We start from the raw sequence: 12,299 nt of genomic DNA, 5'->3' as shown, positions 1-12,299 counted from the left end.
CCTTACCAAATTCATTGATTAGTTCTAGTAGTTTTCTGGTGGCATCTTTAGGATTTTCTATGTATAGTATCATATCATCAGCAAATAATGACAGTTTTACTACTTCTCTTCCAATCTATATTCCTTTTATTTCTGTTTCTTCTCTGATTGCCATGGCTAGGACTTCCAAAACTATGTTGAATAAGAGTGGCAAGAGTGGACATCCTTGTCTTGTTCCTGATCTTAGAGGAAATGCTTTCAGTTTTTTGCCATTGAGTATGATGCTTGCTGTGGGTTTGTCGTATATGGCCTTTATTATGTTGAGGTAGGTTCCCTCTATGCCCATTTTCTGGAGAGTTTTTATCATAAATCGGTGTTGAGTTTTGTCAAAAGCTTTTTCTGCATCTATTGAGATGATTATATGGTTTTTATTCCTTAATTTGTTACTGTGGTGTATCACATTGATTGATTTGAGTATACTGAGGAATCCTTGCATCCCGGGGATAAATCCCACTAGATCATGGTGTATGATCCTTTTAATGTGCTGTTGGATTCTGTTTGCTAGTTCAGGATTTTGTTCAGGATTTTTGCATCTATGTTCAGCAGTGGTATTGGTCTATAATTTTCTTTTTTTGTGATATCGTTTTCTGGTTTTGGTATCAGGGTGATGGTGGCTTCGTAGAATGAATTTGGGAGTGTTTCTCCCTCTGCAATTTTTTGGAAGAGTTTGAGAAGGACTGGTGTTAGCTCTTCTCTAAATGTTTGATAGAATTTGCCTGTGAAACCATCTGGTCCTGGACTTTTGTTTGTTGGAAGATTTTTAATTATGGTTTCAATTTCATTACTTGTGATAGGTCTGTTTATATTTTCTAATTCTTCCTGGTTCAGCCTTGGAAAACTTTACCTTTCCAAGAATTTGTCCATTTCTTCGTGGTTGTCCATTTTATTGGCATATAGTTGTTTGTAGTAGTCTCTTATAATCCGTTGTATTTCTGCAGTGTCAGTTGTGATTTCTCCTTTTTCATTTCTAATTTTATTGATGTGCATCCTCTCCCTTTTTTTCTTGATGAGTCTGGCTAAGGGTTTATCAATTTGTTTATCTTCTCAAAGAACCAGCTTTTAGTTTTATTAATCTTTGCTACTGTTTTCTTCATTTCTATTTCATTTATTTCTGCTCTGATCTTTATGATTTCTTTCCTTCTAATGACTTTGGGTTTTCTTTGTTCTTCTTTCTCTAGTTGTTTTAAGTGTAGAGTTAGATTGTTTATTTGAGATTTTTCTTGTTTCTTGAGGTGAGATTGAATTGCTATAAACTTCCCTCTTAGAACTGCTTTTGCTGCCTCCCATAGGTTTTGGGTCGTCGTGTTTTCATTGTCATTTGTTTCTATGTATTTTTTAATTTCTTCTTTGATCTCTTCAGTGATCTCTTGGTTATTTAGTAATGCACTGTTTAGCCTCCATGTATTGTGTTTTTTACAGTTTTTTTTCCTGTAATTGATTTCCAATCTCATAGCGTTGTGGTCAGAAAAGATGCTTGATACGATTTCAATTTTCTTAAATTTTCCGAGGCTTGATTTGTGACCCAAGATATGATCTATCCTGGAGAATGTTCCATGTGCACTTGAGAAGAAAGTGTATTCTGCCACTTTTGGGTGGAATGTTCTACAAATATCAATTAGATCTATCTGGTCTATTGTGTCATTTAAAGCTTGTGTTTCCTTATTTATTTTCTGTTTGGATGATCTGTCTATTGGTGTAAGTGGGTGTTAAAGTCCCCTACTATTATTGTGTTACTGTCAATTTCTCCTTTCATGGTTGTTAGCATTTGCCTTATGTATTGAGGTGCTCCTATGTTGGATGCATAAACATTTATAACTGTTATATCTTCTTCTTGGATTGATCCTTTGATCATTATGTAGTGTCCCTCCTTATCTCTTGTAACAGTCTTTATTTTAAAGTCTATTATCTGATACAAGTATTGCTACTCCAGCTTTCTTTTTATTTCCATTTTCATGGAATATCTTTTTCCGTCCCTTCACCTTCAGTCTGTATGTGTCCCTAGGTCTGAAGTGGGTCTCTTGTAGACAGCATATATATGGGTCTTGTTTTTGTATCCATTCAGCCAGTCTGTGTCTTTTGGTTGGGGCATTTAATCCATTTACATTCAAAGTTATTATCAATGTGTATGTTCCTATTACCATTTTCTTAATTGTTTTGGGTTTGTTTTTGTGGGTCTTTTTCTTCTCTTGTGTTTCCCACTTAGAGAAGTTTCTTTAGCATTTGTTGTAAAGCTGGTTTGGTGGTGCTGAATTCTCTTAGCTTTTGTTTGAAAAGCTTTTGATTTCTCTGTTGAATCTGAATGAGATCCTTGCTGGGTAGAATAATCTTGGTTGTAGGTTTTTCTCTTTCATCACTTTAAGTATATCCTGCCACTCCCTTCTGGCCTGCAGAGTTTCCACTGAAAAATCAGCTGATAACCTTATGGGGATTCCTTTGTATGTTATTTTTTGTTTTTCCCTTGCTGCTTTTATAAATTTATTTATTTATTTATTTTTGCTGTGTTGGGTCTTCGTTTCAGTGCGAGGGCTTTCTCTAGTTGCGGCGAGCGGGGGCCACTCTTCATCGCGGTGCACAGGCCTCTCACTTTTGCGGCCTCTCTTGTTGCGGAGCACAGGCTCCAGACGCGCAGGCTCAGTAGTTGTGGCTCACGGGCCCAGTTATCCGCGGCATGTGGGATCTTCCCAGACCAGGGCTCGAACCCGTGTCCCCTGCATTGGCAGGCAGATTCTCAACCACTGCACCACCAGGGAAGCCCTCCCTTGCCGCTTTTAATATATTTTCTTTGAATTTAATTTTTGTTAGTTTGATTAATATGTGTCTTGGTGTGTTTTTCCTGGGGCTTATCCTGTATGGGACTCTCTGTGCTTCCTGGACTTGGGTGAGTATTTCTTTACCCATATTAGGGAAGTTTTCCACTATAATCTCTTTAAATATTTTCTCAGACCCTTTCTTTTTCTCTTCTTCTTCTGGGACCCCTATAATTCAAATGTTGGTGCGTTTAGTGTTGTCCCAGAGGTCTCTGAGATTGTCTTCAATTCTTTTCATTCTTTTTTCTTTATTTTGCTCCTCAGCAGTTATTTCCACCGTTTTGTCTTCCGGCTCACTTATTCGTTCTGCCTCCGTTATTCTGTTATTGATTCCTTCTAGTGTATTTTTCATTTCAGTTATTGTGTTGTTCATCTCTGTTTGTTTGTTCTTAAGTTCTTCTAGATCTTTGCTAAACATTTCTTGTATTTTCTCAATCCACGCTTCCATTCTATTTCCGAGATTCTGGATCATCTTTCCTATCATTACTCTGAATTTTTTTCAGGTAGATTGCCTATTTCCTCTTCATTTATTTGGTCTTGTAGGTTTTTACCTTGCTCCTTCATCTGTGACACTTTTTTTTGCCATCTCAATTTTTTTTTAATGTGTGGGATTGTGTTCCTGTCTTACTGGTTGTGTTTGGCCTGAGGCTTCCAGCACTGGGGTTTGTAGGCTATTGGGTAGAGCTGGGTCTTGGTGCTGAGATGAGGAACTCCATGAGACTGCACTCCGAAGAATATTCCCTCGGGCCTGAGGTTCTCCGTTAGTCCAGTGGTTTGGACTCGGAGCTCCCACTGCAGGAGCTTAGGCCTGACCCTGGGCTCTTGAACCAAGATCCTGCAAGCCACCTGGGGCAGCAAAAAGAAAACGAAGTAAAAAATAAAATAGACTAGGAAACTAACAGATATTTTAGGAAGAATATAAAAATAAAAATATAGATGAATCAACAACTGGAAGGTATATCAGTACTACAATAGTAAAAAAGAGGAGGAGGGAAAAGAAAAAAAAAATGGGGGAAAAGGCCTTGGCTGTGGAGGGTGGGGCGTAAGCAAGGGCGAGGTTTGGGTGGTGGGTGGGGCCAATGCTCAGGACCCACAGGGCTGGAAAAGGCCCTGGGGGCTTGGGGGGTGGGCTTAGGCTCAGGGAACAGAAGGGGCCCAGGTGTGCCCCCCCACCCCTGGTCTCAGATGGCGGGGGCCCTCACCTGGGAGCCCAGCAAGCTTTCTGGGCCTGAGTGGGCGGGGCAATTGCCATCTGCTCCTCTCCTGCTCCTCCTGGAGGGCCCCTCCCCCCCTGCCTCTCCTTAACTCCCCTCGGCCTCCTTCCTATGCCCCCAGGACCAATGTGGCAGGGGAGTGGAGGGGGCCTTGGAGGGCAGGGGACTGGCCTGGGAGCTCAGCGGGCTCCCAGGGCCCGAGTGGGTGGGGCCAACGCCCTCCACTCCTCCCAGAGGGTCCCTCCTGCCTACCTCTCCTGAACTCCCCGGCCTGAGGGGCATGGATCCTGTCTGGCCTCCACTTCTCCTCCCCCTTCTGTCCGCCCACATCCTATTGGTTCACTTGGGGGTCCCTCCCATCTCCTTGGGCATCAGGGTCCCCCACCAGAGGCCAGCAGGCACCCTAGTTGTGGGGAGACGCTAACTCAGCATCCTCCCACACCGCCATCTTGACTCTGCCCCAGGAAACCTTTATATTAAGGGAATCACATGTATCTTTAAATGATTACAAAGGACTCTATTCTAACTTACAATGTCTGATAGGAGTGGATACTAACATTATCTTTTTTTTTTAATGAGGAAACAAACGGAAATTAAGTGATTTGCTCACAATTAAAAAACAAATTCGTGACAGAGTCAAAAATAGAAAAAACAGCCACTAGGCCTTCTGGATGGCCTTCATTAGCCTTCACATTAGCATTTCACAAATCTGAGTATAATATAGTTCTCCTGGGAATTTCCTGCTGGTCCAGTGGTTAGGACTCCGTGCTTTCACTGCCGAGGGCCCAGGTTCGATCCCTGGTCAGGGAGCTAGGATCCCACAAGCCGCATGGCATGCTCCACCCCCAAAAAAATATGTATATATATATTTCTCTTCATTTTATAAAGGGAAACTGCTTCTTTGACCAGGTCCACTTGAGTAACTGCAAAATGAACAGCCAACCCAGTTTTATAGCTCATTTTCTCCAACAGATTTAACAATACTAGAATGTGTGAGAAGTAATATTTATTGCAAGAGGTTAGAAGGGAGTGGAAACAAGTAATCAGTCTTAAAACTTGTTGGAAGCAAGACACAGTTTTTTTGAGGAAAAAACAACGAAGAAAGAAGTAATTAAACAAGATGGTATCTAGACAAAGGCACAGCATTCCACAACCGCTTCATACTCTGTGCACAGTAGATCCTCAGAGAGGAGAGACATTAAGCAAAATAAGGCTTATATTAGAAGCTGCATATAATACCACTGATATTATTCTGTCTTACAACAAAAGGCTCTAGAAAAATCCCTCTGGAGGAAAAAAGTGCAACACAAAACCTGTATAACAAAGGAAAGCAAAAGTAGAAATAAAGACCCAACTATCCCTCTGAAATCTCTCACGGGAATACACTCAGTGCAAATACAGTATTTCAAACTCAGCAAAAGAAGTTTTTGACTGGACTACGAACTTTCAGGTTAAAGATGTATTCTGCAAGAAGAGTTCACCTAAAGCTTGAGAGCTAGAGCAAAAAGAGACTTGCAGTCAGTAACTGAGTGGATGAAATGCCTAATTTTTCACTAGGTCATAATAATCCCCTTTGGGAGGAAGTGCTTTATCTTGAAACTAATTATTCCACTTTTTGTTATATGGTTCATGCTTTTAAGCTGCAGTTGTCTCAAACTTGCTTGATATAGAATTTTGTTATGTCAGATAATAGTAGGCTGTCAAAAGAGAACCATTTAAGCTGTTTTTGTAAGAAGCGTGTTGCTGAGCTGCCTTACAGTCTTTTGACATCAACCATATAAAACTGAGCTTATCTGATCATGTATTAACCCTTCTCAAATAAAGTCATATGAGAGGAATTGTTTTTAAAAGAGGCTTTCAAACTAGTCCTTCAGGCATTTTTAAAAATCTTCATATAAAAGTCCACTTTATACATAAGAACAAACATTTTTCCTTTAAAAACAAAATCTCATTTTTAAGCCAAAATAAATTACAACTTGCTGAAATACCTTTTTTAATGGCTCAGTGCTTATTTCAGATATATGGAGCTGTATTTTTTGCACATTTTGAAAATTAGAGATACTGAGACAAAGTAGTTAACTCTACAATTAGATGATGATACAACCCTGGCTCAGGGAACAGATTAAGCTTTAAGTCTTCAAGAATAAAAATACCGACACAGATCATCTCATCTATATAGTCTTATACTACGTACATATTAACAATCTATTCAATGAAAAAAAAAGGACAGAAATTTCATAAAACTATTTCAAAACTCAGAGCATAAAAGTGTAAAGAAACAAAACATTTAATGTACAATCTATTCCATTTGGCAATGTGTAAATTATATTGAGAGATAAAAACTTATCTACAAATAGAATATAACAAAAGGAAAATGTGATTTGAGAAGTGATCTCAGGTCCATAGCTCTTCAGTTCTTCCAAATTTATAGATCAGAGTGCTAGAAAGATATTAAAATAAATCATGAGGTAAAATCACATAGAAACGCAAAAGAGAATTTATTTTCTAAATATGCTTTGATGGGTACCTCACTGATCCCTTTGTATCAATTTCTAAAATTAAAGATTGTGGTGGTGTTGGTCTGAATTTGCTTGTTTTATAAAGCAGTTTGTTGACCTTGATGGTTGAGCTTAACTGAATATCTTCTCTTAAAGCCTGAAGTTACTAGATAGGTCACTTGTAAGGAAAGGGGGCATTTCTCATAGTAGCCGGCATTAGGGCCACTCACATCTCTACGATCCTACAATGTCTGAGCTACAAACACTGAAGCATCCTAACAGACCATGCTGAAATTCTTCGTTCAGTTAACAAATAATTACTGTACAGAGTACTGGCTGGGCACCAGGCCCCTAGCTAAGCACTGGGAATGTGACTGTGAGTCAAAACAAGACAAACGTGCTCACCAATGGGAGACAATCAAATTCCAACTCAATGACACACATGGTACCAAGAGAGGGAAATATAAGGATCTGACCTAGTTAGAGGTCAAGAAGGTTTTCCTGAGGAAGTAGTGACTGAACTGAGATCTAAAAGAAGAGTGGGAATTATCTCAGCAAGGTATAAGGGAAGAAGGAGGGGGGCAGAGAGATGGGACACTCTGGCAACGTGAGTTTGAGTTGTGGGTACGCTGGAGGTGGTAGATTTGAAATGTCAGCCACCCAAGAGGGGATAAGTAAGAATCTGGATATGTGGTTTAGACGTGGAGATAGACAGCTGTGACTCACTGGCATACAGGCAATAACTGAAGTCCCAAGCAAAAAGGACCTCACCTAGAGAAAGAACGAGTTGAGAAGAGGCTTAGAACAGAACCTTAAGAAACTTCAAAAGTTAGCGGCCAGAGGGTGGAGGATCAGCCTGCAAAGGAAACAGAGGAAGAGTGGCCGGAGAAGTAGGAGTGCACTCTGGTGCCTAGAAAAGGCCTGGCACACAGGAAGCACACAGCTGGCTGGATAACTTGCCGGCCTCTGGGCAGAGCGCATCGCTGATGCAGTAGTCACTGCCCACGTGAGCACAGGCCTTTACACATACAAGGTTTCTGTTCATCCAACTGTCATTTATATAGACTCCTCTACCACTATAAAGGGCTGAATCTGAATTTAAATTTGATCTCTCAACAGTGCCTAAGGTGTCTTCATGAAAATTCACTGTATTCCCAGAAGGCTGTCAGTCACATGCCAAGAAATACAATCACAAGACCGCAGAAACTGTCGAACATCTTTCAAAACCAAGAGTGTCCAGGGGCTTCCCTGGTGGCGCAGTGGTTGAGAATCTGCCTGCCAATGCAGGGGACACGGGTTCGAGCCCTGGTCTAGGAAGAGCCCACATGCCGCGGAGCAACTAGGCCCGTGAGCCACAACTACTGAGCCTGCGCATCTGGAGCCTGTGCTCCGCAACAGGAGAAGCCGCAACAGTGAGAGGCCCGCGCATCGCAATGAAGAGTGGCCCCCGCTTGCCGCAACTAGAGAAAGCCCTCGCACAGAAACAAAGACCCAACACAGCCAAAAATAAATAATAAATAAATAATAAATAAATAATAAATAAATTAAAAAAAAAAAAGAGTGTCCAGGCCACAGTGCAATAAGAGGGAACCCAGGCAGGGCACAGTGGTCTCCCTGAGTTGAGGAAACAGAGTTGAGAGTTCAGGGAGGCCAAGCGGCTGGAGTGTGCAAGGCGGGGTACAGAGAGCTAAAGAGGGGGAGCCCAGGAGATCGGTAGGGGGTTCCCCTTGAGGCTTCTGCCGAGTGCTGACAGCAGATGCATGTGAGGAAACTACCCAAGAAAAGGGCAGGAATCACTGGAAAGAACAATTCCCAAAGCTCCCACAGGGCTGGGAAGACTTCAGAATCTCATAGCAGAGTGGAAAACCTCAGACTACATGGAGAATCAGGAAGAATACTCAAAAGTGTACTGCCTTAGTAAGGGGGACATACTAATCCCAGACTAAAGCTGCTTTGGTCCTGCCTAACGAAGCTTAAAAGCAAGATTCGAAAGGATTGAACTGTTTCCAAGTGACTGAGCTGCATCCAGAACAAAGCTCAAAAGCATTTAAAGGAATACCAAAAAGTCCAGCCCCCAATCAGCTTCATGCACAGAAGCAAACAGGGGAAAAGAAATCCAGAATGAAAAAAATAAATAGAAATAATCAATAGGAACAGACTAAGAATTGACACAATTAGACAAGGACACTGAAATAATTATAAACATACTTCACATGTTCAAGAAGGCAGAGGAAAGCATAAGTATGTTAGGGAGAGATGTGGAAATTGTTAAAAAAAAAAATCAAGCTAATAGAAATGAAAACTACAATGTCTAAGATGAAAAACATACTGGATGGGAGTAATAGCAGATTAGACATGACAGAGGTAGAGATTAGTGAACTTAAAGATATAACAGTCTTTAACTATCCCAAATGAAATACAGAGAGAAAACAAGAAAAGAGAATACTTGATGGAGCGATGGGGTAAGAGTAGGGGTGGAGAGGTAGGGCAAAAAAAAACATGAAAAGAACTAAGCACCAGTGAGCTCTGGGATGACTTCCCACAGCCTAATATACATGTAATTGGAAGCCAGAAGGGCAGGGTGGACAGAAAAAAATATTTGAAGAAATAATGTCTGAAAAGATTCCCAATTTGATGAAAACTATAAATCCACAGATCCAAGAAACTCAATGAACCCCAAACAGAAGAAATATGAAGAAAACTACACCACAGCACATCATAATCAAATTGCTTAAAATCAATGACAAAAACAAACTTCTTCAAGGCTTAGATTTTAATGCTTTTGTGAGAGGGGTATGGGGTAAGGGATGTAATTTTGTAAATGATGCCTAAAATACCTATCTTTACACTAAAAGACATTTCATTCTGAAAAGCAAAGGCTACAGGGCTTCATTCTGGAAACTTTTTAGAAGATTGCCCCTAAAAAACACTTTTGATATTCTTTTATTTTTATACTTACTTTAAGTTATCTTAAAAACTTAATACAAAATCCAATGCACCAACCAGGTTTTGTATACGACATGCATAGTATGTATTAATTCTAATTTCTTTTTTTCTTATTTTATTAAAGGTACATGATATGGTTTCTTAACAAAACACAGGCTATGGAAGCAGCAGTCTGGGTTCAAATTCCCATTCTGCATTTGCTAGCTAAGAGGCCTTAAGTAAGCTCTGAGTCTTATTTCCTCATCTATAAAATGGGAGCACCACCTGTTTTACATACTTAAGACAATTAAGTGGGAATTTAAAAGGTAACATATATAAAGCATCTAGCTGAGGTCTTGGCACATAGCAGGGCCCCTAATTAAATGGCTTGTGTACGCTTTTATGCAGTAGTAGAATTTTCACCTTTTAAAAGAAGTTCTATACATTGTAACTAATCCAAGAGATTTATACATGTTCCAGTGCCTATGCTGCTCTTATAATAAAGATGATGTTTCTGTAAATGTTATAGGTGTATAGTTAAAAAATTAGGCAACTTACCTAAAAAATATAAGGGCATTTTGAAAAAACACAGCTAGTCCTGGATAAACATCAGTATCTGCACACACAAAGTAAAACAGATCAGATAATTACAAGAGGCAAATGGCCGTAACAAAGTATTCATGCCATTCATAATGACATGCTCTGTATATTATAAAACACTACTATTATTCATTAACTCTAAAAAATCCACAATGAGGGCTTCCCTGGTGGTGCTGTGGTTAAGAATCTGCCTGCTAATGCAAGGGACACGGGTTCGCGCCCTGGTCTGGGAAGATCCCACATGCCGCGGAGCAACTAGGCCCGTGAGCCACAACTACTGAGCCTGCGCGTCTGGAGCCTGTGCTCTGCAACAAGAGAGGCCACGATAGTGAGAGGCCCGCGCACCGCGATGAAGAGTGGCCCCCGCTTGCCGCAACTGGAGAAAGCCCTAGCACAGAAACGAAGACCCAACATAGCAATCAATCAATCAATAAATAAATCTTTAAAAAAAAAAAAATCCACAATGAAATTGAAGTAAGAAAATGACAATCTCATTCTCCCAAAACAAAGGATTAAAGACACTCTGGATAAAAGACAATGAAATTATTAGGTTTTCTTTCTGTCTAAAGCAGTTGCTATGGTTCTAGCTGCATCGGAACTGCCGAGGAAGCAGCAGCTTATCCCTTCACTTCCTATGGCCAATACAGAAACACACAATGTTAGAAAGATACAAATTAAATTTCTGATGATGTAACAGTCTGTTCATTTTATTTTCTTTCATGAATTCAGGAGTTTTATTGCACAAATCTGACATATATAAAAAGAATCATTATAATTCATCATCATAGTCTCCTGGAGAAAACAGTCACTATCTTCATAGGAAGGAAAAAGAAAAATTTGGAAATTACTCAAATTTTTATGGATATTTAACTTTTATAAAACTATCAATGTTGGGCTTCCCTGGTGGCGCAGTGGTTAAGAATCCGCCTGCCAATGCAGGGGACACGGGTTCGAGCCCTGGTCTGGGAAGATCCCACATGCCGCGGAGCAACTGGGCCCGTGAGCCACAGCTACTGAGCCTGCACGTCTGGAGCCTGTGCTCCGCAACAAGAGAGGCCGCGACAGTGAGAGGCCCACGCACCGTGATGAAGAGTGGCCCCCGCTCGCCGCAACTAGAGAAAGCCCTCGCACAGAAACGAAGACCCAACACAGCTAAAAATAATAAATTAAAAAAAAAAAAAAAAAAACTATCAATGTTGATTAAAAATACTAGTTGGGATGAAGAAATATTTAATTTGTAGCCTTTGATATCATAGCAAACAATATAGCTGCATGGTTAAAAGCCCCAAGTTTGAGCCATACCCCTGGATTTGAATCCTAACTCTACCACTGACTAAATGTATGACCATGGGCAAATTATTTAACCTCATTATGCCTTACTTTCCTCATCTGTAAAATGGGCATTGTAACAGCACCTGCCCCACAAAGTGTGAGATGTGGACTATGCATAGTGCTCAGAACAGTTCCTGGCTCATAAAGTGCTATAGAAATGTTAGCTGCTGCTATGACTATTAACAGTTCCAGAAAAATCTATACAGTAAAAGATTTGAAATATGTGTTAGAAATGCTCTCTGAAGTCAGTTTACAAACTAAAAAGTATGTGTAACGAGCAATGCTGTAGAAATATGAAGATGAGATCCATAATTGAGAAATTTCTCAGTATGTACTAGTTCTTTAAAGATTAAGATACGACCACTGAGGGAATTCCCTGGGTCCAGTGGTTAGGACTCTGCGCTCTCACTACCAAGGGCACGGGTTCCATCCCTGGTCGGGGAACCAAGATCCCCCAAGCTGTGTGGCACAGCCCCCCAAAAAAAGAAAGAAAGTAAAAAAAGTACTTTCCCTCAAATAAGCTTCATGCTAGAACTGTGTGCTCCAGAGTATTTTTAATTAACTAAAATAACACATTTTAGAGTAGTATTAATTAAACATTAGGCAACCACTGTCCTCTTGTACTGACTTATTTTGTGCAAAATGAAAGACAAAGGTATTCCCAAATCTTATACTGATCAATCTATGATACTTAAGTGATCCTATCAAGATATTAAAAGGTCAGCTGTGGGTCAGGACAAGATGTGACAGTTAAGCAGAGTGACGAAGAGATTCCAAAGATAGAGGCATCAGAAGACGAATAAACTGTTATCTGAAACTTATTCCTGTCTTTGGAGTGAAGGGAGAGAGCCAGTGAAAGAGGTTCTTCTGATGCTTCCAGAAGC

The 12,299-nt window shown here is 40.3% G+C and overlaps 1 protein-coding gene across 6 annotated transcripts in view; it reads right to left on the bottom strand.

Moving 5' to 3' along the window:
- TMEM50B (transmembrane protein 50B) overlaps nt 1-12,299 on the bottom strand; it is a 69,738-nt gene that overhangs the window by 28,540 nt on the left and 28,899 nt on the right. For 3 of the 6 annotated variants that reach the window (XM_061193980.1, XM_061193978.1, XM_061193981.1), the window contains one exon: nt 10,042-10,099. The exons of 1 other annotated variant lie outside the window; for it this stretch is intronic. In XM_061193980.1, coding sequence (XP_061049963.1) covers nt 10,042-10,099 — 58 coding nt within the window. Of the gene's footprint in view, nt 1-3,370; nt 3,693-5,049; nt 6,501-10,041; nt 10,100-12,299 lie in introns of those variants that run through there. 2 more of the 6 variants (XM_061193982.1, XM_061193983.1) reach the window with 2 other exon arrangements.

This window comes from Eubalaena glacialis, chromosome 6 (assembly GCF_028564815.1).
Source record: "Eubalaena glacialis isolate mEubGla1 chromosome 6, mEubGla1.1.hap2.+ XY, whole genome shotgun sequence".
Taxonomy (NCBI): domain Eukaryota; kingdom Metazoa; phylum Chordata; class Mammalia; order Artiodactyla; family Balaenidae; genus Eubalaena; species Eubalaena glacialis.
This window is presented reverse-complemented; position numbering and strand designations above follow the sequence as displayed.